The sequence below is a fragment of the Onychostruthus taczanowskii genome, unplaced genomic scaffold (assembly GCF_017590055.1).
Source record: "Onychostruthus taczanowskii isolate IOZ18803 unplaced genomic scaffold, ASM1759005v1 scaffold241, whole genome shotgun sequence".
NCBI classification, from domain to species: Eukaryota; Metazoa; Chordata; class Aves; order Passeriformes; family Passeridae; genus Onychostruthus; species Onychostruthus taczanowskii.
The window spans coordinates 1-23,472 of NW_024499696.1; the positions used below are offsets into that span (position 1 = coordinate 1).

The 23,472-nt window shown below is 54.0% G+C and overlaps 3 protein-coding genes and 8 non-coding genes across 11 annotated transcripts; 4 read left to right on the forward strand and 7 right to left on the reverse strand.

The window, feature by feature from the left end:
- Positions 1-892: 892 nt before the first annotated feature.
- TRNAS-CGA lies at positions 893-974 on the reverse strand. Its single transcript has one exon. It is a non-coding gene; the product is annotated as a tRNA-Ser (tRNA).
- Positions 975-1,040: 66 nt separating this feature from the next.
- On the forward strand, positions 1,041-1,112 carry TRNAP-AGG. The gene has a single exon. It is a non-coding gene; the product is annotated as a tRNA-Pro (tRNA).
- A 270-nt stretch (positions 1,113-1,382) lies between these two features.
- TRNAA-CGC lies at positions 1,383-1,454 on the reverse strand. The gene has a single exon. It is a non-coding gene; the product is annotated as a tRNA-Ala (tRNA).
- A 557-nt stretch (positions 1,455-2,011) lies between these two features.
- Positions 2,012-2,083, reverse strand: TRNAA-UGC. The gene has a single exon. It is a non-coding gene; the product is annotated as a tRNA-Ala (tRNA).
- Positions 2,084-6,342: 4,259 nt separating this feature from the next.
- LOC121336741 (feather keratin 4-like) lies at positions 6,343-6,630 on the reverse strand. The gene has a single exon (XM_041406122.1). The coding sequence runs from the start codon at positions 6,628-6,630 to the stop codon at positions 6,343-6,345; it is 288 nt and encodes a 95-aa protein (XP_041262056.1).
- A 4,343-nt stretch (positions 6,631-10,973) lies between these two features.
- TRNAS-GCU lies at positions 10,974-11,055 on the reverse strand. Its single transcript has one exon. It is a non-coding gene; the product is annotated as a tRNA-Ser (tRNA).
- A 1,946-nt stretch (positions 11,056-13,001) lies between these two features.
- TRNAA-UGC lies at positions 13,002-13,073 on the reverse strand. Its single transcript has one exon. It is a non-coding gene; the product is annotated as a tRNA-Ala (tRNA).
- A 366-nt stretch (positions 13,074-13,439) lies between these two features.
- Positions 13,440-13,511, reverse strand: TRNAP-AGG. The gene has a single exon. It is a non-coding gene; the product is annotated as a tRNA-Pro (tRNA).
- A 107-nt stretch (positions 13,512-13,618) lies between these two features.
- On the forward strand, positions 13,619-13,700 carry TRNAS-CGA. The gene has a single exon. It is a non-coding gene; the product is annotated as a tRNA-Ser (tRNA).
- A 395-nt stretch (positions 13,701-14,095) lies between these two features.
- On the forward strand, positions 14,096-19,850 carry FTCD (formimidoyltransferase cyclodeaminase). Its single transcript, XM_041406120.1, has 14 exons — positions 14,096-14,149; positions 14,891-15,074; positions 15,415-15,543; positions 15,656-15,744; positions 15,961-16,140; positions 16,229-16,366; positions 16,660-16,791; positions 17,436-17,497; positions 18,174-18,303; positions 18,411-18,572; positions 18,951-18,994; positions 19,076-19,214; positions 19,495-19,590; positions 19,764-19,850. Exons 1-14 carry the CDS (start codon positions 14,096-14,098, stop codon positions 19,848-19,850), a joined length of 1,626 nt encoding a protein of 541 aa, XP_041262054.1.
- Positions 19,851-21,445: 1,595 nt separating this feature from the next.
- Positions 21,446-23,465, forward strand: LOC121336747 (histidine-rich glycoprotein-like). The gene is made up of 4 exons (XM_041406155.1): positions 21,446-21,522; positions 21,934-21,969; positions 22,217-22,518; positions 23,335-23,465. Exons 2-4 carry the CDS (start codon positions 21,951-21,953, stop codon positions 23,392-23,394), a joined length of 381 nt encoding a protein of 126 aa, XP_041262089.1. The 5' UTR covers positions 21,446-21,522; positions 21,934-21,950; the 3' UTR covers positions 23,395-23,465.
- Positions 23,466-23,472: the final 7 nt, after the last annotated feature.

Here is a 23,472-nt window from a genome sequence, read left to right on the forward strand (position 1 = left end):
ACTCCCAGAGCGTGTGAGCACACACAGCCCTGGCTGCCTCATTGGGCAGCTGCAGGTAGGTGATCCAATGAGGGCCCCATGTCTCCTTGCACACTCCACTCCCACCCAGTCACCACATGGTTTCCTCCCTGGCGCAACTGCAGGTTTCCCAGCATAGTCTCTGACATCTGGATCCCTAAAGCAGCACCAGATGATGAGTCCAGGAAGGGACCCCAAACCAAGCATGGGCATCCTAGGGCCCCCTCCCTGCTCTTGCACAGAGGGTTTAGCTCCATGGGAGAGCACTTACATGCATGCAAGAGGCCCTGAAATCCACCCCCAGCATCTCCATGCCCTTTTGCCTCTGCAGATCCCTCTCTGCTGAATGCAGGGCTGCCAGAGCTCCCTAGGAAAGGCCTGGCACTGCCTCCTAGCTCCTCCAGCCTGTGTAGAAATGCCCAAGGCTCTTTCCCTAGCCTGCCTGGAGGCTGCGGGGCACTGGAGCACTATGTTTTCCTTCCCCACACATCTCAGGATGCCTCTAGAGTGCTGGGAGGAGCAGCTAGAAGGAGGGCTAGTGGTGACCAAAACCTCTTCTGGAAGCTGGACAAACAAGGTGGGGTGCACTGCTCTCCCAGAGATGTGGGACAGGATGGTGAGGGGGCATCCACTCAGCAAGAGCGGAAACCTCCACATGCCACTACCCTCAATGTCTTTTTGCTCACCTCTCCCGGGTTTGCAAAACCTGGACAGTATCAGGTGTGTCACTGCCCCGGGGCATCACAACCTCCCGAGAGAGGAGCGGGGCTGCGCTGGATGCCAATGACCTTCTCGTATCAGCTTCTACCGGGACCCCCAGAGAGGGCACCCCAACACTTGCATCATGGGTATCTGGGTGTTGGGTAAAACTTGTCGCTGTGAGCAGGATTTGAACGTGTGCAGGGAATCCCTATTGGATTTCGAGTCCAACGCCTTCACCCCTTGGCCATCACAGCGCAGGGGTGGCTGGTGGTGTAGGGCGCCACAGCCCACAGTGGGGTGCAGTACACCTTGGGCACCCTGGCTCGTTGGTCTAGGGGTATGATTCTCGCTTAGGGTGCGAGAGGTCCCGGGTTCAAATCCCGGACGAGCCCTTCTTTTTGGGCACTCTGCTGCTGGATTGCGGGCACGCATGGGGCGACGATACCTTGCACAAGGGACACAGGTGGCCTGACACGGCCAAGCCGTCGTCGGGATTGGTCCTCTCCCGAGTGGGAAAGGGGCTGTCGGGGACGGCAGAGAGTGAGGTACCTGCTGCCATTTCGGCCAGGGGTGGGCGGCACAGCCATGGTGCGGGGAAAACCTGATGTAAAAGGAGTTTATCATCGCCGCCTCGTGGAGGGGAAAAAAACCCACCAAGCAACTGGAGATGCTGGGGATTGAACCCAGGGCCTCTTACATGCGAAGCAAGCGCTCTCCCACTGAGCTACATCCCCTCCATAGGAGCACTCTGGAGGACACATTTGTTGGGCACTGCAGAGGTTGTGTTTATATGCCAAAAGTAATGTTAGCTGAATGAGAGGCACTACAGCCACCCCACGGGATGCTGTCTGCCCGGAGCTGGGGGATGCAAGGGCTGATCATCCTACGCCTGGTCAGCAAAGAGCAGCAGGGGTGCCGTCCCAAAGGAGGAGCCGTTCTAACAAAGGGTTGTCTCCAAAGCCAAGGCTTTATTCAGAGGAGGAGTTTCTCCCAAAAAGGAGGGGTTGTATCCAAAAGAGGGTTTATCCAGGAGATGAATCAGGATCTCTTACAAAAGTCCAAGACACCTATCCCTACACCAACAATCTGGAGTGCTTGCACCCCTTTTGCCTCCCCAGCCCTACAGTTTGTATTTTGGGGTACAGCTGAGGCTGTGCTTTTTCCCAGCACACCCACAGCCTTAATGAGGAATTTCCAGGCCAGCCATGCCAGGAGGCAGCCCCAGGGCCTTTTGAGGGGACTCTGGCAGCCCTGCATCCAGCAGGGAGCAGTCCAGGGAGGCAAAAGAACATGGAGATGCTGGGGGTTGATCCCAGGGCCTCTTGCATGCAAAGCAAGCACTCTTCTGCTGAGCTACATCCCCTACTCCAGTGGCCTGTTGCTGCCAACACTTGAAGCTCCATACTGCCTGCAGGAATTTGCCAAGCCAGGATGTGGGACCAGCCCTGTTCCAATCCATGTCACAGCCCCACAGATCCCAGTGTGGCTTTGGTGTGGCTCCTGAGGGACAAGAGCTGTGAGTGCTGGGTAACTGTCTGCTCTTTTTTCCCAACTCCCATGGGGGTCAGCAGAGTGCTGGTGCTCCTGTGGGTGCCATAGGGGCACAGTTCCAGGGCAGAACATGGGGAATTTTCCAGGACACAGTTCCTGAGGTTTGAGTGGCCTGTAGCTGTGCTGGGGTGGGAAGATGCGCTTGCTACAGGCACCCCAGCTGCTGGGGACCCCCCTTGACACAGAAGTTCAAAGAGATGATTTGCAGACAGCAGTGAGCCTCCAATACGGATTGTAATACACGGCTGTGCCAGAGCAGAGATTCCCCCCATCCAAACCCCCTGAGACAACTGAGGGGAACTGGGAGGCTGGTTCAGCCACAGCCTTTTGTATCACAGAGGGGTGGAGGGGAGCAGGAAAGAGAAACTCTGCACCCCATGATTTCCAGATCTCATAACCCTCCACACAGCTCTTTCAGTCCCACACAACCAGTGCTGACAGGAGCTACCCCACACAGCAATAACTATATCACACTTCTCCTCTTTGGGAGGTATGCAGACACCTCTCAGCAAACGTGAATTAACAGCCCTGGAATGCTTTATCAAACAATTATTGAGTTTAAAACTTAGATTCCCTCCCAGTACCCTGCAAACCATTGGGATCTGGACTCCACTTTCATTGTGCTCATCCCAGTCTTTCCCTGAGGGCTGCTCTCCACAGCAAAATCTCAAGAGTAGAGGAGACTGTAGGACAGCCAGGAGCGATGTCTGCTGGTGATGTGAGCTCAGGGTGACACAGTGCTGGTGGAGCCAACAGGGCTGCAGGACGCAAGTCTTGTGAGCCCTATTACCACAGGGAGCACCAGGAGGGCCAGACCAGCATGCGTGTGCCTTTTAATTTGTCTGCTTCTTCCCCCTTGACTCACACATGTGGGCAGGCTATTATTTTCATATTTTATGGGATCTCCAGCCCTGGGGAAGAACTGGAGCCCTTGGCAGAGCCACTGCCTGTCTGGCTCCCCAGGTGTGGCAAGGAAGGGCACCCTGAGTCCCTGCCCTATGCCTGATCCATGGGTGTCTGGGGTGGGATATCCTCAGGGGTGCCCTCTCCTCCCTCTTATCCTGGCCATGCAGCCACTTTCTCTCTGCTTCCTCAATTTGCTCCAAGCTCCATCCAGCCTGGCCTTGGACACATCCAGGGACTGGCCACGTAAGTCCCCTCTCTCTGGTTGCCATGCCTGCAGGCTCCCAGCTCCAGGTGCTCTGTCTCTCACCTGGCTGGCTCCAGGTGTGTCCCAAAGTGCTCTGGCCAACAGTGCTTGCCTCAGTGAGGAGGATGAAGGATGAAGGATGCTGTCTGTTGATGCAGCTCACCCTCCCAGCACTGCCCTCAGCCCAATCCAGTCGGTCTGGATTATACCTTTGGCAACGTTGTAAAGGCACAGGTGGGGGATCTGTGTTTTCATCCTCTCCCACTGCTGTAACACACCGTAATTTTTGTCTTCTCACCTGGATGTGCAGAGAAGCTGCAGATTGACGTGCTGTGTTGATCCCCCAGTAATCCAGCCTTACCACCAATCCCAGCCCTATCACCAGCACCATGCTGCCTGGGGCTTCCACAGTATCATAGAATATCCTGAATTGGAAGGGACCCATAAGGAGCATCAAAGTCCAACTCCTGGCTCTGTACAGACATTCCAACCATCCCACCCTGTGCCTGAAAGGATTGTCCAAATGCTCCTGGAGTTCTGGCAGCCTTGGGACTGTGTCCATTCCCTGGGGAGCCTGAGCAGGGCCCCACCACCCTCTGGGGAAAGAATCTTTTCCTAATCCAGCCTAACCCTCCACAGGCAAAGTCTCCATTACGGATGGTCCCACTTATTTGCTGTTCACAGCAATCTCCCCTTTTCCACAACAGCACTCTGTGCTTTTTCCTCCTCAAACCGTGACTTCCCCTCTCCTTCCCACCTCATCCACCCCCAGGGTGGGAAGGTACCTGTCCTTCAGGATCCTGAGGATACTGAATGACCACAGGGAGCAGGTTTACTCCAAGATCATGAAGCAGCTGAGGGAAGATGGGAAGTGGGCAGGAGACATAAACCACAACAAGCACGGCCAGAGGGTGGCACCTGAGCCATACTCCAGGCTCTTCTCAAAAATGCTTCTTCTGCTTTTGAATGCTATAGGTAAGCAATGCTGGGACCCAAATCCCAGGATCCAGCTATTTCCCTCCATGTGCCTCCACCTGCTGAGCAATATTTTTCATCCCCGACTTGTTATGTAGCTCTGTGTTTCTCACTGGAGCCCTTGTCTGTGCGGCCTCTACAGAAACCTGTATTTAAGGTCTGATCAGCAGGTCTGGGGGGTCCTGCCTGGGGCAAGGGCTGGCTTGGGGGGGAAATATGGTGAATTCAAGACTGCTCTTGAGCTGGAACCCAGGGAGGCACAGCTCCCAGCTGGAGTCATGGCCCCCATGTGAGGCAGAGTCCCCCTGGCCCTCAGGACAGGCAGTGCTGAAAGGCACCGAGGTCCTCATTTCCCCAAGTGTCTGCACTAAGACACCACAATTTTCAAGTCAAATCAAGAATCTGTGTATATTTTTGTAGACATTGGATTTTCAGAGAAAAAAAAAATTAAAATTTGTATACCCTCACCAGTGGAGTCATTCAGTGCAAAGTGACATAAAAATGTCATTATTCTGTCCACCTGCTCCCTCCTGGACTGTTCAGTGCAGCAGGCTTGAGGAAGGCAGCTGCACAAGGCCCAGAGACCCACAGCTTCCCAACAAAACTTCTGCTGGAATTTCAAAGCTTTTTGTAATTTTTAAATTCAAAATTTTGCATCCTATCTCTGCAGACAATTGCCATAGCTGGAATAAAAATATCTGAGCAGTCCTTGGAAGAAGGACACCTCCCTTCTCCTGGTGCTGGCTGCTGAGAAATTGCCATGTAAATTGTCTCCAAATTAGGAGCACCTCAGCAAAGGTCTCCTGGGCAATAAAACCAGTTGAGCTTGGTCAAAGGCTTTTGATGACCAATAAGCTTTCAAGTTCAGCATAATCCCTCATTATAAAGGCTCACAAACTTTATGCAAATATTCCTATTCCTCCTTCCATCAGCTGAAAAAGTTCTGCCTGATGATCCATGGTATCTTAAAAAGAGGCTTAACTCAATTCATTACATCTTCCAGAGACATAAGTGTCCCCTATCCATGAAGTAATTATTGTCTCTTCTTTTTCACTCTTCACTGTCACCCATTAAGCACTGTGTGAGCTTGGCACAGAATGCCCATCCAAAGAAGCCCATCTTCCAAAAATCCCATTTCTACCTTTTCTTCCCTGATTCCATGCCCACCTCCTTAGCTCAGCCCCCCCAAAAGATCACTGCAAAATGCAGGGTAAATGCCATTTTGAAATGTCAAACCTTCACATTCCCAGCTCCTTGAGGGAACAGGCTATAAAGTGTTCTCCTGCAGGAATTCCTCCCCGAGCAGATGCTTGCCATGGGGCAGGAGGAGAGGTTTCCAGGATAAGAAAATTGCCTTGGGACTGGTCCTGGCAAACCACACACGTCTGTCAGCACAGGGAAGAGCTGGGCAGCAGAAACCCCCATTTAATGTAAAAACCAAACCTCCCCAGCAGCAACAAGCTGCCTCCAGAGGATGTCACCCCTCCAGGCTCCTGAACAAGGAACAACAGAAGACTCATGCTATGATGTAGCAAGTCTTTAATGAGAAGGATTGTGAACCAGTTCAGAGTACAAGTGTGTTTCCAGTGCTCAATAAAGAAATGGATAAACCCCACTTTGGGACAAGCTGATCCCTACAAGGTGTCCCCTCGCCCCACCACCCCATGATTATCATCTGTCATCTACAGCCTGCTAGAAGCATTTATTGCCCAGCCAGCAGCAAATGCCATGCAGAACGTGGAAATATAAAGACTTAGTGAGACAAAGGTGTACAGAGGCGTGGTCTGGAGTGATGAGCTCACACGGCTACCATCCTCCTGGGGAAACTGCTGGGAAACCCAGGGATATCTCCTTAGTCCTCTCCCCCAGTCTTGGTTGTGTGCTTCACTTGCCTTTCCTGACCACACCGCTGGCACGGGCAGGAGGAGGAGCCCACTGGGGACACCCTACAGCCTGGTGCCCAGGCACAGCAGTCCTGCCTTGCCCAGACCCCGGGAGCCCACAGGGATGCCGCAGCAGCGCAGGTAGCTCCCGACCGCCGCCGAGGCCGTGGAGCCTACCATGGTGTTCTGTGGGAAGGAGCTGAGGATGGGCCCGGGCAGCGTGACCACGACCGTGGGCGGCTGGATGAAGGTGGTGGAGTCCCCGCAGCGGCGGAAGCAGGGCTGGTTGCAGCTGGTGGCCAGGGGCCGGGGACTGAAGGAGGAGGGCAGGCACAGGTTGTAGCAGGACATGGCTCAGCAAGGATGTGCACCTGAAAGCCAGAGCTGGGATGTCAAAGCAAGGCAGAGGCTGGTCTGTCCTTGCTGAGCCCTCACACAATACCTCCCATAATAAGAGGCATGGGAGAGCAAGCTAGAGGGTGATTTTGGATGGTTTAGAAACATCAAAAGAAAGCTTCCCCCCACCTTGCCCCATAAACCGCCCAGGAGAATGAGGGAAGTTTTGTTTGAGCTGCAGGTTGGTCTGGGAAAATTGTAGGCATCAGGTTCTGGGACCAGAGAGCAGACCCACTCCTGCTCTGAGCTGACGGGGAGCCTTTGGCAAGCAAGGTGGTCACAAGATGCATGTGGTTGAAGCAAAACCCACTTAAATCAACACAATGTGAACTGAGCCATCCCATCCCAAAATATAAGGGACATTTGATGCCCATCCATAAACAAGGACACATTGATCCCTGCAACCCAGGCATGTCCTGTTCTAATTTGTTTCTCTCCTTCAGCAAGGAAAATCATGCAGGATGCAACTGATTATGTGGTTGCAGACCCTGTAAGCCCTGCATCCTGCAACCCCTTGCACTCTTCATTTTAGGGCAGAAATACACCCTTCCCTGATGTCCTGTGCAGCTGGAAGGGAAGAGGGAGGAGTGGGGAAGGGAATGGAGCCTGTCTCGACTTACCCAGACGGAGGTGGCAGTGGTGGCAGCTGGAGCAGGTGGTGGGGTCAAGCACTGTCCCCACAGTTTTATAGGGTGGCCCAGCCCCCCAGGGGAGTGGGTGTGTGCTTTCAGCCTGAAACTCCCCAACAACCAGCAGTTTTCTCCTGGAAAGCTCCCCCAGCTGATTAAACAGTTCCCTCTTTCATCTCTCATGTTTTGCTTCCATGTAATACTGAGTAAGATTGAAATGATTCGGGCTACAGGCATTAATTACTTTCCTTCCTAAGGCCAAGGGACATTTTAAGGTCTTTATGCCACCAGGCAGGAGAGTGTTTCAGCAGAATTTAGAGCAGACGAATCCCCACCTTCCTCTCAGCACAACCAATTCAGCTCCCTGATGCACCTGAGGTGAGACCAAGGATGTAAACTGAATGTAAGGAACATCCATTTGTAGTGAAATTCTGTGCCAGGAATCTCACGGATGGCAGGAAAGCTGAGGGGCTGCAGACAATGTGGACACAGGGACCTGACCTAGCCCAGCATGAGCAGTTTGTTATGGGTTTGGATGCACTTAGAGGATTTTCCCTCTTCTTTTTTTTTTTTTTTTTTTTTTTTTTTTTTTGTTATTATTCTTCTTCACACCTGGGGTATAAGTCGCGCTTGGAAGGAACATCAGATTTTAAAAGCAAAGTGATCATGGGCTCTGAAGTCCAGCCCCACAGATGACACATACCTAAATAAACTGGCTGATTTTGTGCAGGGACATGACTTCCAAAAGCCCTTCCATCCCTCTCTTTGGATAGGGTGGTAGCAGTGAGCCAGAAGGTCACAGGTGTCCTTCCTTGTGATGGGGTGACATAGTCAAGAGAGGGTCAATTACAGTAATTACAGGCTCTGGTGTGACACCAGGGATCTGGGATCACTCTGCTGGAAGCCTGTTAGCTACTAAACATCCCAAACATCTCAACCTGCACTTAAACGTGAATCACCCTCACAGTGGGGAGACGGAGTTGCTGACGTGGTCCCAAGCAGGACCATGATGAGCCATCATGAGCTCTAGAGGCAAGGAAAGTCTGAAACAGGCTTTTCATTTCACACCAGCAGAGCCCAACTCACAGCACAAACACCTGCCCTGGAATAAACCCTGACAGTACTGGGCGACATGTACTATGTGTGTGTGAGGCTGTGAACATCCTGTTAAAGATGTGCCTTGTTGGGTTTGGGGGGTCATTTGAGTTCTTGAGATGACTTGGCCACAATGGATCACACTGAATGGTCCCTAGTGACTCCTCTCTGCCTGTCTGTCATGGCAACAAAGCCTTTCCAAGGTTCTGAGGCCAAACTCAGCTATTTTTTAACATCATTCTGGAAGGGGAAAAAGGAAATCAGGTTTTCTGAGGTTCAGCAGAGGACACGGGCTTCAGGGAGAAGCAACCTGGCAGCTCCTGGAGTAAGGCAGGATGCTGTGGGTTCATCATTCATAATCTCCTAAATGGTGACTTGGCAAGCAGGTAAAGATGACGTTTTAGTGTAAGCTTTACTGTCCTGCTTTTTGCACCACTCTTGAATAATAAATTGATGCCACAAGTGCACCTTGGACCCACAGCCTGAAAATTAAACCCTTCTTCTCCCAATCTGGTTTGTTTGGTTTGGTGGGGTGTTTTTTTTTGTTTTTTGTTTTTTTTTCTTTTCTTTTTTTTTTTTTTTTAATAAAGGAAAACAGTAGGGGAAAGGGCAGATATTTGGGAGATAAACAAAAATTGAAATTTCCAATCTGCATTTATTTCAGGGAATGAGCACTTTCTGCTTGAGATGTGACTTTCTCTGGACAAACCTCAAACCTGAGAAAATTTCACCAAATGAAACATGTTAGACCTATTTTCTTAACTTCTGCACAGATCCAGGATATGTGGCCACCTCAGCCCTGCCCCTTCCTGCAGGGAAGGACACAAAAAACATGGCCCAGGATCAATAATCCATGTGTTTCCCTTCCTATCACCAGTCCCAGTAGCACTTTGCATTTTGATTTCCAATGACCCAAAGGCTGGATGTGTCCAAGACTGGCTGGAGGGTGAGAGCTTACCACTGTCCTAAAATTTCTCCTGAAAGCCAAAGGCAGGGACACATCTTGGAGCAGTAACAGACCTACAGCATCCCATCTCCAAGGAATGTCTGCATGCAGGGCGCTCACCCAGGGCTTGCCTCCTGTCAGCAGGACAGTCAGGGATCACTTCCAGATGGCTGATGGATGAGTAGGACACCCCAGTGCCAGAAGGCACAATATTGATGCAGCCAGACCCCGACACAGAGCATCCTGGCTGCCTGTGTTCTTGCCAAAGCAGACTCTGGGTGCTCCAGGGCCACTGTGCATCCCAGGGAGCCCAGTGGGTGCCACTGGGGAGAGCCAGGCTCTGGCTGCCAGGTGCTGTCCCGAGGCTGCAGATGATCCAATTCCATGCTGCCAAAGGATCCCTGGGTCTGCCAGGTCCGTGGGTGGGCTGATGCCCCACAGCACCACTGACAGTGGCACATTCCCTTCAGGAGGACTCGTCACCACTCACCAGGACAGGGACGTGTGTGCCAGGGCAGGGTTGAAGGGTGCCCAAAGGGAATCAGTGGGGATCCTCTCCTGGCTGCCTGTGCCCTGCAGGTCCCACGTCCCATTCTGTGACAGCAATCCCCCTACCATGCACTGCTATACCTCTGCACCCACCACGCCAGCCCATTTCATCATCTCCAGCCACAGGTTGATCTCTCTGCAGGGCTGGACCCAAACTCATGCATTTTTCCCAGGAAATCTTGTGCAGATCCCTTGCAGGGCACCTGGCTGTCCAGGCAGGGGCATCCCCCTTTCCTGGGGTGGCAGACCTGGCCAAGCACCACAGCATCTCATTACAGTGGAAAGGGATGGAGCGGTGTTTCCCCACAGCCTGGTTATGGTTTCTGGCTCAGGAGACACTGATTGAGGGAAGCAGCTTCTCACTGGTCCCCAGGGACATCTCCCCAAGAAATGGGAAGCCACAATGAAGGTCAAAAAGGTGTGGGCAGCTAAGCCTAAGCATCCTCACCTTGCCTTGAAGCCACGGCATTGCTTGGCCACATCCTCATCAGTGGAGAGGAGGAGAGGGGAGAAAGTGAAGGCACTGGAAAGACTGGCATGATACCTTTCCCCAGATACCTCAAAACACAGAACCCCAAATGCTGGGCTTTCCTCTCTGCAAGATCACTGAGATTCCAGAAGCAGTTTTACCTCTTTCCTCTTCATCTTGCCATTGGTCACACTCTCCTGTCTCCAGGAATCTCCACTGTGAGCACTGCACCAGGCACAGGAGGGAGCTGCCAGTGCACAGTAGCTCTTCCATCCCCAGAACAAGCACCTTTGGGACACGCCAGACACAGCGCAGTTTTTGATTCCCCTCAGCATCCCAGTCCTGACCTTCCCTGCCTACAGTTCAGTGCTCCTGGAGAAGAGGCAGTGGGATGGCAGGTGGGCTCAGGCACCCTGCTCCCAGGACACACTGCACACAAGGGCCACATTCGTCCCTAAGCCACGAGGAGCAGCTTCTGACAATGGAGCAGCAGTCAAAGGGCAGATGTAATGCGTATTTGACAGAGCAAACCAAAACACACGGAGGGCAGGAGGGTATGGGGCCAGCTGCACCAAAAGTTCCACTCTTAGGAAGGGGTTTACAGGGGAGCCGACGAGGGTGGGATTCGAACCCACGCGTGCAGAGCACAATGGATTAGCAGTCCATCGCCTTAACCACTCGGCCACCTCGTCCGTTTAACCAGTCTTCTGTTTTACCAAAATTTGTTTTAGCAGATTCTTGTTGTTCTTCCCCCCCTTCCCATAAACAGTAATATTGGAGCTTGCAGCAGCGGCTGGCCTCGAAGGGGAAAAACGATTTCCCCTTTGGGACGTCCCTGCTAGCTCTGGCCAGCACCACCAGCAGCACTGGGGCACGCTGCCAATTCCTGCTCTGGTCAGGAGGGCGCCTAAGGCTTTCGCCTTGAGGGACGAGGATCCGCAACGAGAGGGCTGCTACCCAACAGGAGGAAAGGAGACGGAACTCCAACTGCAGTATAATCCAGATTTATTACATCCAGAGAAACTGACAGGTGAAGACCCCGGTCTGGGGTCTGACACTAAAAGAGGGGAGGATACAGGGGTGGGGTCTGGTCTTCAACCAATCCGCGGGAGGGTGGGAGTGAGGAGAGGGTGATGGACACAGTGGAACAATCCATAGGGAAAAAGCCTAGGGAGGGGCCCTGGCCCCCGAACCAATCACTCGATGCCCTTACTGGAAGATTCTAGATGAAAAGGACGGGCCACCGAGTGATGGACAGGGCACCAGGGAGGGACTAAGGAACAGATACATGGGTTGCTAATGGAAACGGGGAGGGGAAAACTGGATTGACGGGGCGAACAAGGAGAGAGAGAACCAGGGCAGAACCATGACAAATAAAGGGGTACACAGAACAAACGAATTATAATTTAACCGAGCTAAAGTATAAGAAACATGCCACAACCGGAGCTGCTTCCTCAGGGTGTCCTTTGGTGAGCAAGGCTGGGCAGGCAGAGCCTTGGCAGCCCCTGTCACAGTGGGGCAGGGAGACAAGCAAACATTTGTGATTCATTCGTCCCACTCCCCGTTTCCTTCTGTGTCCATGGGGTGGCAAAGGGTAACGTGGCATTTATTGTTGCCACAAAAACGCGTGCAGCAGGCATGTCCATTACGCACCCACACCCAACCCATGTCTAGAGGGTTTTCCTACATGATTCCACACCAGTTGTGAAAAGTAATAGGGAAGATGGGAGGGGTCCAGACAGCATCTAATGTATCTCTTATTTCCCAAATTTTCTGGTTTCTGGAAATAGTTTAGCCCAATGCTCCAACGTGAGGTGAGAAGGGAGAGGAAGCAGAAGAAAACACTTTATTCCCCAGAGCAGAACCACGGGGGACAGTGAACTGAGGACTGAGGGTGCTCTGAGCCGGACAAGGACTCCCAGCAGTGCCCCCAGTTTGGGACAGGGAAGAAAAGTAATCCCTTAGCCTAAGGCACACTGGGTGTTGAACCCAGGATGTCCTGTTTACTAGACAGGTGCTTTGACCAGCTGAGCCATCACAGCCTCTGGCTTTCCTGGCACTGGATGTTCCTTAAAACACCTGACCCTCTGCCCACCTCTCTGCCTACATGTTGTCCCAGGTTTGGGGTTCCCCAGCTGCAAACCCCATATCTTTTTGCTGCTGGGAACACTCCCAGTGCTGACGCAAGGCCCTGGCACAGGGAGCCCAACACATCCCATATGCACCACCAGCTGGGTTTGGCAGTCCCCAAACCCTACAGGGGCATGCTGCCCCATCCCCTCACCCTGGTAGAGCTGTTCTAGCTGCCACCCTACACTACCCTGAGGTGACAGCCTGTCTCATCTCCCTTTCTGGCTGCTCCCCACCAGCACCAATCGTCACAGAAAGACAATGGTCATCCCAAGAGACACCGTCAGCCCCGTGGGGAAGGGACTCTGCGTCACTCCACACTCTACAGCACCTGCCTAAGGAGGGACTTCTCGCCAGCCAATTCCTTGCTGCCTGCCTTGGGGCGCCAGGAGCCAATCCCAGCTCAGACGCGCCCACAGGCAACCGCAGGCATTTCTTGGGGGAGGATCTGGTGAGTCTCTGGGGGCCCCGTTTGCATCAGGACGGGGTGTGGAGAGGCAAAAGAACATGGAGATGCTGGGGGTTGATCCCAGGGCCTCTTGCATGCAAAGCAAGCGCTCTCCTGCTGAGCTACATCCCCCTGGCAGAGCGTGTGCCCTGGCGGTGTCCTGTCTCCGAGAAAATGCCTGTGTCTGCTGCCTTCCCCTGGCGGCCAAGGCGGGGAAAGCTGGGGAAAGGGTCTTTGCAGGCGCTGCGGGTCCCTGAGGTGTGATTGGGCTGGGGAGGGGGTTGGAACACGGGGAATAAGTGTGGGGCAGAGCAGGGAGGTACTTTTGCAGGGCCGGAGGGTGCCCGTTCCGTAAGGGGCAAGCGTAGGTGTGTCAGGAGTGTGTGGGTCGTGTGCAGTGTCGGGCGGGGGTGCGGTGGCGAGTGCGAATGTGAGGGCAGCGTGTTTGCAGCGTGTTGAGGTGCGGGCATTGTGAGGAGTGGGTGTGTGTAAAAAGAAGGGCTCGTCCGGGATTTGAACCCGGGACCTCTCGCACCCTAAGCGAGAATCATACCCCTAGACCAACGAGCCAGATCTCGCGTGACTTCCCTGTGTCCCAGGACACTGCGGACATCCCGGCAAAATGGAGCACGGTGCAGCCCGCGGCCAGCGTGCCCCCCGCATCACCAGCCGACGGTGCTGTGATGGCCGAGGGGTGAAGGCGTTGGACTCGAAATCCAATAGGGATTCCCTGCGCAGGTTCGAATCCTGCTCACAGCGATGGATTTTAGCCGGTATCCATAGCGGAGGTTCTACTACAGTTGTAGTAACTTGTCTGTACCATGTGGTAACCTCAGCATCTTGCTGATTGCAGCAGGTTTTTTTCCTTAATCTATTAATTGGTGCTGGTGAGTGCTGCCATCTGGCCCTACAGAGCCCTTGTGCCCAGAGCTGTTCCAAGCACGGCAGGGCTAGTATGATGGTGTTTATCCAAGCCCCTTTCTGTCCCCTGGCCACAGATCGATTCAGTTAATGAGAAACTCTGCCTTGGGAAAGAGGCAACGTGCTGGCTGCTGGGAGACTTTTGCTCTTCAGTGAGACGGGAAAGGGCAGGAAACCCCCAGGGTGTGAAGAGCCGAGCCAGGGGCTGAGGGCTGCAAGCAGACCGTGGGACCATGGCCAAGCTCGTGGAATGCGTCCCCAACTTCTCAGAGGGGAATAACAAAGAGGTGAGGGAGTACGTGGAAGGGCCGAGGGGTGGGTGACACCAGGCTGCTGACAGCCAGGTTTGCCCCTGCAGAGTGGTACGCACTGCTAGACTCTGCCATGCCTCCTTTGCAGTTTTGTGCACCTTTCACTACTTGGCTAGTGCCAAAAATGCCTAAATGTAGCTTTGGATCCCTTACGGCACCTCGGTGGGAAGCAGGGGCTGAGACCTCTTCCACCATTGCCAGCAAGTTGCTGCAGCACCAGGTTTGGAATATTTCCCTGCAGAGAAATATTGCTTGCAGTTGTGCCAAAACATGCTGTCAAGGTTAATGGAGTCTGTCCTGGGCATCAGCCTTTAAATGAACTTTGGCTCTGCCAGTGGCAGGAGAATTTAGCAAACCGGGCATGGATGTAAAAACACAGCCTCTTCCAGGGAAGAGGCTTAGCAGAGCCAAATGTGTTGGGAAGCTGGCAGGCAGATGTATCCTCAGGAACATCAATTTATGGTGGTGCCCTGTGACATGCAGCAGCAGCCAGGTGTCTCTCCCCCACCACAGCAAGTCTGGGGAGACAGGGGTGCCCCAAACCTCCTGAGTGGAGTGGGATGCTTGTGCAGGGCTGCATCCCCACTGATCATGGGGTCATTCTCAACCCCATCACAGTGGGAAAGGGGATAGCTGAGATGCCCTCTCTTGAAAAGCCATGGCTGTTTTATAGTCCCAGCCGTCTCAGCCCCCTTGCTCCCATCTGCTGTCTGGCAGGTGATCGATGCAGTGGCACAGGCCATCTCCCGGACACTGGGATGTGTGCTGCTGGATGTGGATGCCGGCGCCTCCACCAACCGCACCGTCTACACCTTTGTTGGGTCCCCTGAGGCCGTGGTGGAAGGGGCATTGAGCGCAGCCCGTGTGGCTGGGCAGCTCATTGACATGAGCCAACACTCGGGTGAGCTTGGGAGAGGCCCAGGGGCTGGGCTGGCACAGAGGGGACTCCCGTAATGCTGGGATCAAGCATGGCACTGGAACAGGGACTGTGGTCACAGGCTCAGGCCTGAAGGGTTTGCAATGCCCTCAGGCACATGGTGGGATTGTTATGGCTGCCCTGTGCAGGGCCAGGGGCTGGACTAAATGATCCTGGTGGGTCTCTTCCAACTTGGGTTAGTCTGTGATTCTATGATTTTCTCACAGCAATGGTGTCCAGTCTGTAAGAGTGTGCAAAAGTGTGTTCTCCCTCCTTGTCTGCTTGTTCTTCCCATCTCCCATTCCAATACCTGCCCCGCCACCAGGTGAACACCCTCGGATGGGGGCCTTGGATGTCTGCCCCTTTGTGCCAGTGAGGAATGTCAGCATGGAGGAGTGTGTCACTTGTGCCCACATCTTCGGGCAGCGCTTGGCAGCAGAGCTGGGTGTACCTGGTGAGTGGGGTCAGGAACCTCTCCACATTCCATCCCATCCTGCATGATTCCAACTGTTGGACAAAGTGCCAGCCCCTGCGTGGAGGTGCTTACCCCTAGCTGTGTCTTGCAGTTTACCTGTATGGAGCGGCAGCACGGCATGAGAGCAGGAAAGCCCTGCCCTCCATCCGTGCTGGGGAGTACGAGGCGCTCCCTGAGAAGGTGAGCCTGGTGGTGGCACGGGTTGGGCAGACCTGACCTGTACTTCGCTGGTTTCAGGGAGCATACTGGGGGCTGGCATAGTCCCTTTGCACCAAGAGGAGCTGGTGACACAGGTGGTCATGGCAGATTCCAGCTGGGGAGGGAGATGCCCTCCTTGGGAGGATGGCATGTGCTACTGGCGATGCCAGCCCACACACTCTCTTCCCTCCTCCCCAGCTTGCAAAACCAGAGTGGGCTCCTGATTTTGGGCCCCCAACCTTTGTCCCCCGGTGGGGAGCCACAGTGACGGGTGCCCGGACCTTCCTTATTGCGTACAACATCAACCTGCTGTGCACCAAGGAGCAGGCTCACCGCATTGCCCTCAACATCCGTGAGCAAGGCCGCGGCCCCAGCCAGGTATCTCAAGAGCATGGGCACACCAGGAGCATGCCTGCCTATCCCCACACCTCCTGGCCTGTGCCCTGAATGTGGCAGTTGTTGGCAGCCCGGGCGCTTGAAGAAGGTGCAGGGTATCGGCTGGTATTTGGAGGAGGAGAACATGGCCCAGGTTTCGACGAACCTGCTGGACTTTGAGACCACACCGCTCCACACCATCTACGAGGAGATTTGCCGAGATGCACAGGTGGGTGGCCTGGGGTGCTTGTTCCCAAGGGGGCTTCCCAGAGAATGTCTCCCGCTAAGTTTTCTTCCTCACTGTCAGGTCAGGCTCTGGTTTCTCTCATGCTTAGCTCAGCCAAAGTGCTGAATAGCACAAAACTCCCAGAAACTCAGCAACTCTGCTGCAAACCCCCAGCTCCTCTGTTGAAAACTTTTCTGTGAGCTTCCCATGTCTTGGGAAGGGATGAGGATGACCAGGCTGAGGCAGTAGTGGCAGCAGGGCTCTGGGGAAAATCACATTTCTGATGTCCTTTGCAGGAATTGAATCTCCCTGTGGTGGGGTCTCAGCTGGTAGGGCTCGTTCCCAAGAAGGCCATGCTGGATGCAGCTGACTTTTACATCAAGAAGGAAAAACTCTTCATCCTGGAGGAGGAACAGAAGATCAGGCTGGTAATGTGGCTTCTCCTGATACCAGCAGAAGGGTGGGATCATGGGAGAGACACATCCTACCAGCCTCCCAAAGTGGCACTGAGCAGAAATTTGGGACTGCTCAGGCCTCAGGCATGACATTTGTCTCCAGTGTGGATTTTGCGGGTGCACAGCAAGTGGGACAAGTTGCTTTATTGTGCTGAGGATGCCAAAATGCATAGGGAGCAGGAACAACGTGTAAGGACTAAGTGTGGGTAGCAGCTGCTTGTCTTGCCTGCATGGAGGCCAGGAGGGGAAGGAAATGTACCTAGAGCTCAAGGACAGTGTGTGGCATTATGGGAGGCTGTCCCAGGATGGGGAGTAAGCTGGAAAAGAGGAGACAGGCTCTGCTGTTCCACTGCAGGAGGGAGGGACTTTTCCAGCCTATGGGGAATGTGCTAGATAAGAGCAAGCTAATGATTTATCAGTACAGCTCCCGGTCATTCAGAGATGACCGCACACCACCCCCAAGTCTGTGATGGGATGGGCCAGTGGTGCCAGCTGTCCTCTCCCTGGGTGGTGACCCAGTCCCAGTGCTGACTCACCCATGGCTAATTAGCAGTGGGGACTGAGGATGCAGTAGGACCTGCGTGACAGGGCTGACGCAGTGGTGCTGCTCCTTGCAGGTGGTCAGTCGTCTGGGCCTGGACTCCCTGTCTCCATTTCACCCCCGGGAGCGCATCATTGAGTAAGGACCCACATCCTACTTCTTGTCATGGTGCCCATTCCTCCCTGGATGGGGGATCCTGATGCCTGCATCCTGCACTCAGCTTGTTTTGGGAGTGATGGCTGCTCCCAGCTCCTCTTCACAGCCTGGGGACATCTCTGCTAGGTGGTTGTGCAAAAGCAGGGTGGTCCCTGCTCCCAGATGCTGATGGTTGTGAACGTGGAGTGGGGGAACTCCAGGTTGCTTCAGCAGGCAGTGGGAGCAGGTTTCATGGCCAGATTTGAATGTTAAATTCCTTACTCTATCCCCATGCAAAATTTCACTGCCTCTGGTTCACATGCTGCAGCACCTGGTGTGACATAAGTCTGTGAGGGGAATGGAAGGGAAATCCATCCATGAGGTGAAGTCCTTGTCACCCTTCCTGGGCAATGGCTGCAGAGGCGTTTCTGTCCCACCAAATGCTGCTTGCATCAGCCCAATCTGGCTAATGCAGAGCAACCCCCACACCACCTGTGTTGCCCAGATGTTCCCATCGGTTTCCCAGTCCTTACCCTGAACCTCAGGCTGTTTTTTTTCTAGCTAGTCCCCTACTCATTCAAGGGGTTGTTGCTGGAGAGGGCAGTGCTGGGTGAGAAGGGTCTGGGTGGTGGTGGTGGTGTCCCTGCACCTGGAGGGCTCTAAAACACCTGTGCTGCAGGTACTTGGTGGAGGCAGGAGAGGTGGACGGGGGGCTGGTGGCCAAGCCACTGGGTGCCTTTGTGCGAGCAGTCGGAGCGAGGTCAGCAGCACCGGGAGGAGGCTCCGTGTCTGCAGCTGTGGGAGCCCTGGTATGTGCCCCACACCAAGGGGGCCTGAGGGTCCTTGGTGTGCCAAGGGGATCTGGCATGGTGGTAGCAGTGGGCACTGTGTCCTACTGGGGGATTTGTCCTGGCAGGGAGCAGCGCTGGGCAGCATGGTGGGGCTGATGAGCTACGGGAAGCGGCAGTTTGAGGACCTGGACCCCATCATGAGGAAGCTGATCCCCCCTTTCCACCAGGCCATGGAGGAACTAGTGGCAATGGTGGATGCAGACTCCCGTGCCTTCAGCAGCTACATGGTGAGGTTCCACCAGAGGTATCCTGCAGGAAAAGAGGAAGGCTTTCCAGCTGGGAGGAGTGCTGGGATTGCTGTGTTCTGGATTCCTTAGGAGCAGGGCTCTGACCTTAGAATCACAGAATCATTAAGGTTGGAAAAGACCTCCAAGATTATCAAGTCCAACCTTCTACTGAGTACACCCATGCCCACTAAACCATATGGCAAAGTGCCACTTCTGCTTATTTTTTGAACACTTTCATACTAAAGCCAGGGCCTGTGGAAGGGACATGGTCACATAAGGGAAGTTTGCAAGAGCATGGGAGCTATGGGATCTGCCCTGACCCCTGATGCAAGGCACAGTCTGGGCAACGGCAGCAAACCTGCTTTTCTTTGCTTGTAGGAAGCCATGAAGCTGCCCAAGAACACCCCTGAGGAGCAGGAGAGGTGAGCTGGGCTGGTGAGGACTGGCTGACTGTGGGGGCACAGCCACCCAAGCGCTCAACCCAGGGCTGTCCCCCCTCCCAGGCGCACAGCTGCCATGCAGCAGGGGCTGAAGACAGCTGTAGGGGTGCCCTATGGCCTGGCAGAGAAGGTGAACGGGCTCTGGCCTGCTCTGAAGGAGCTGGCACGACACTGCAACCTGGCCTGCAAATCTGACATCCAGGTATGGCCCCAGCTCACACACACTTGCCCTGCAAGGTGTTCCCTCATGTCCTGATCTCCAGGATACATCTCTCCAGCCATGCTTCCCAAACTGGCCAGTGGTTTCCACCCAGTAATTCTTTGGCAGCCATTTCCTAAGAATACCAACAGACTGGAAAGCGCTGCACGGTGCTGGGTGGTCCAGGGTGGGAGTCCTGCAGCATAAGGGTCTGACCTGCTTCAGCACCATATGGTGGAGCTGGTTCAACAGGAGAGCTTCTCGCAAGCCCGACTTTTCCCAGGTGGGAGCCAAAATGCTGGAAGCGGCAGTGTTCGGAGCTTACTTCAATGTCATGATCAACCTCAAGGACGTCCCTGACGACAAGTTCAGGCTTGTGGTGAGCTGGGCTGCGCGGGCGTCCCCTGGTGGTGCGGCTGAGGGGCAGCGGACATGGCGGCGGCGGCCCGGAGCCCCTCGGGCCCTATTGCCGCTGGTGGGATGCGTACGGTGCACGGTGGATGGCTCTTCTGGCCTGTCGAGTGCCAAATGACTCATCTTGTTCCCACACAGATGTCACAGAAGGTGTCTGGGCTGCTGGAAGAGGCAAAGCAAGGCTCGGCAGTCGTGCTGGCGCTGCTGGACAAGCGGGTGGCCTGAGAAGGGCTTGGGAGTGCTCTGGGTGTTCTGGAGTGGCAAATACAGCTGGGAAATACTCTTGTCCTTGCCTAGTCTCGGTTGGTATTCGCCTCTGGAGAACTGTGTGAAAAACATGTTCACTCTCCTGTGAAAATTTAAGAAGTTTAATAAAGGACAATAGAAGACAAGGACCATAGAGCAAAGGTTATTATGGCCATCTTGGCATTGGGCCAAGACCACACTGTTACCTTTGGGGATACCCCTTAAATACCTTTTCCCTTACATCATCCTATTGCATATTCATAGACCCTTATGCATATCCATAAGCTAGTTTACATTTTCCAGGAGCTGTTTTATATGGCCCCTCCTTGGGTTCACCTTTTAGAGCATGTGTGTTTCTTGGCTGTGGTTTTGGTTCCTTCTCCTTATCACTTCCAGTTTGGGCCTTGGTCCATGCTTTCTTCAGACGGTGCGTGCTGATAGTTGGCATATCTGTAGCAGGTGTCCTCATCCTGTGTTCATTGAGTGTATCCCACCCAAGCAGGCATTTTAACACAAGCATAGCTATTTCACTACTATGTCTAAGCTCAATTAACAGTAGAAATACAAATTATATCTTTGTAACAAAGTTACTTTAACACCACACATATAGAATCCATTTTAATATTTACAAAAATCCAATATTATAATATGTATCTATAACAACTGGTCTGCTCAGGCACATCCAGCATCATACCCCCTGGCCTTTCCCTGGACAAGGGGGATTTTTGCTGTCTGGGACTCAGACCCCAGGCTCCATCCTCCAATCCCTGGGGCAGAAGTAGAAGATTGGGTAGGCAGTGCCTGGGACCACAGTGATCCTAACAGAAGGGATGGCAGGATCCCTGTAGCACTGCCTGCAAGGAGATCCCTGTGCATGAACACCTGGCCCTGCACAGTCCCTGTGTCCAGAAACCCCCATGAAACACCCTCCTATCCGAGATCTGGGGCAAGACCTGGCACAGTCCCTTTCTGCCAGGTGCCTTTCAGGCTGTGTGTGACAATTCCAACCCGTTGAATTGCCTAGGAAGGGAGCACTGCCAAACATGAGGCACTATCAGAAGTATTAGCAGGGAGATGGGGTGGGTTGAGATGGGAGAAATCCTACACCTTCCTCATAGATCCTCCAAGAGGAAAACCTGAAAATCAGGGCATCCAGCCCTGTCTCCTGTCCATGCTGACCGGGTGTGTCAGCAGATACTGTGTCCTCCACCTGCACACCGTGGCAGCACCCTGAGCAGTGTCAGGCTGCCACACCAGCTGTCTCACAGCCCCGTCTGTGCGAAGGTCACCCCTGTTCCTAGACACTGTGCCTGAGCGGGGAGCAATGAGTCAGGGTTCATGGTGGGGTCAGCTGACTCACTCCATCCCTCCTTTGACGCCGGGAGCTGGGATCACCGCCCTCCATAGCCTGTGTTTATTATCCCTGTGGGACCTTTGTGCCGGCTGGGAGTGGCGTGTTGACGTTTCTTTCGTGCCCATGGTGACGGCGCGGTGTCACCTCTCAGGTGTCACCCTTGCCCGCCGCACCCGTGCTCAAAGGGGCAGGGCCCCGCTATTTAAAGGATGCCCTAGAGCCAGGAGAGCCATGCCAAGGACGGAGATCCCGAGTGTTGCCAGCGTTGCTTCTTCTGGGAGCTCTTCCACAGGTTTGGTGAGTGCAGGGCAGCACGGGGGAAGTGGGAGCATGGGCACCCGTGGGTCAGGGTGCACTGTCCCTATGGTGGGCACTGTACCCAGGCGTGTGTGCCCAGTCTCTTGTGGCTCACGAGGACATGAGCTTGGCACCCAGGCTGGGCCAGTGTGGATTTATTTCTATTAAAAATGGAAACCACATGCCTGGGCTTTGGGGGTGCATGGAGCGGGGGACAGTCGCTCTGGGGGTTGGTGCTGTCACCAAAGGGACAGGATGGTGGTTGGAGTCTGTGGGGGTATGGCACTCTGGGGAAAGCAAGCATGGTCCCTGTGCTGAGGGCAGATGTGGGCCAGAGGAGACAGGTCCGAGCTGCTGGCTGGGCAGTATCATGGCAGGAGGTGACTTATGGTACCTGTCTTTCCCTTTCAGCTTGGACACCACTGAGGATGTGTGACCCCAACCAAGGTGAGGGGCTGTGAGGCCAGGCAGGGCTGCAGGTACCACACAGCCATCAGGACTTAGAGGGGAGCTCTATGCCGTGGCCTCAGACACCTGGGGGATTTACCTGCATGCCAAAGGGGTGTGGGGTGTCCTTTGTGAGGAATTGGTAGACCAGGGTGGGCCCTTTGGGTGGAGGGGTGCACCAGCTTCCTGCACTGTCTGTCTGGGGGGAGCCTGTCTCTGCCCACTAACAGGCTCCTCTTCTTCCTAGGCCTGCCACAACCGCACCTTGCAGTGTGCCCTCCCGCCCCTCCAGGATACCCCGCTCCTGGTACAGGTTCCTACCCTGGTGGCATTGCAGTGTGCCCTGCTGTCCCTCCAGGACATCCCGGTCCTGGCATGGGTTCCTGCCCTGGCAGTGTGGCAGTCTGCCCCCCATGCCCTGCTCCGCATGGCCAGCACCCCCACGGGCACCCCCCATTGGGGCATCATCCTCACGGGCACCAGGAGCACCATAAGAAGCACCATAAGAAGCACCATAAGAAGAAGCACTGCAAGAACCATGAAGGCAAGGTAAGAGTGGGACAGCAGAGAACCCTTCCCTAATTCTGCTGTGGACCTCCTCCAGCATACCACAGCATCTGGCCTAAGCAGCTGGGACTCTCCTCTCCTACCCTATGGTGGCTGGAGCAAACTGCCCAAACATCAGTGGCTTTTTTTAGATGTAGAATCTCATTAGAATAATAAATAGGCAAGAATGAGTCATTTTAAGTGAGTAATTTAAAAAGCAATCCATGAAATTCCTTGAAGCCATTTGAAGGGATAGCATGGCTCGGGGCACACCGTGCAGTGTATTAAATCACAGGACTTTGTCCTGCTCATTTGAGTGCAAGTCGTGCCTCCATAATGGACATTCACTCAGGGTCTTGCAGCAGAGGAACTGTTTGGCTCCCCTTTAAAACAAAAAAAAACTCTCAAAATAAAACCAGAAAAGGAGAAGCAATTCTCTGTGCTTAGAGTAAACTCTGCAGAAAATACCATTCCAGGGATGGGCACCATCCTGAGCAGGTCTAAATGAGGAACTGCTAAACAAGGCCCCATTTACAACATTGGAGGTGGGAGCATTTCTCAAACAAATCCTACCAGCAGCTCCTCTCACTGGGAAACAGCTCTGGTAGTGATCTGCTGTGACGTTGGTCTTTGCTGGCAGAAAGCAAGACCTTTCTGGAATTTCCTTTATTGACTTTAAGAGTCTTGTAAAAAAATAATAAAAAACCTCCAGCCTTCCCACAATATGGGGCAGCCACCACAGGGTCCCCAACCCATCTCAGTAATGCTGTGACAGAGGCTTGTTTCCCTGCTGTCCTAAAGTTGTTCTCTCTTTCCCAGCCCTCTGATGGCTCACGCAGGTCAAGCAGCAGCTCAAGCAGCAGCTCTGACTCTGACTAAAGGTCTGGCATGTCCCACCTGCTCCGTGGTGATCAGCAAAACATGAGACCAAACTCCTTGTCGGAATCCCCTGCATGT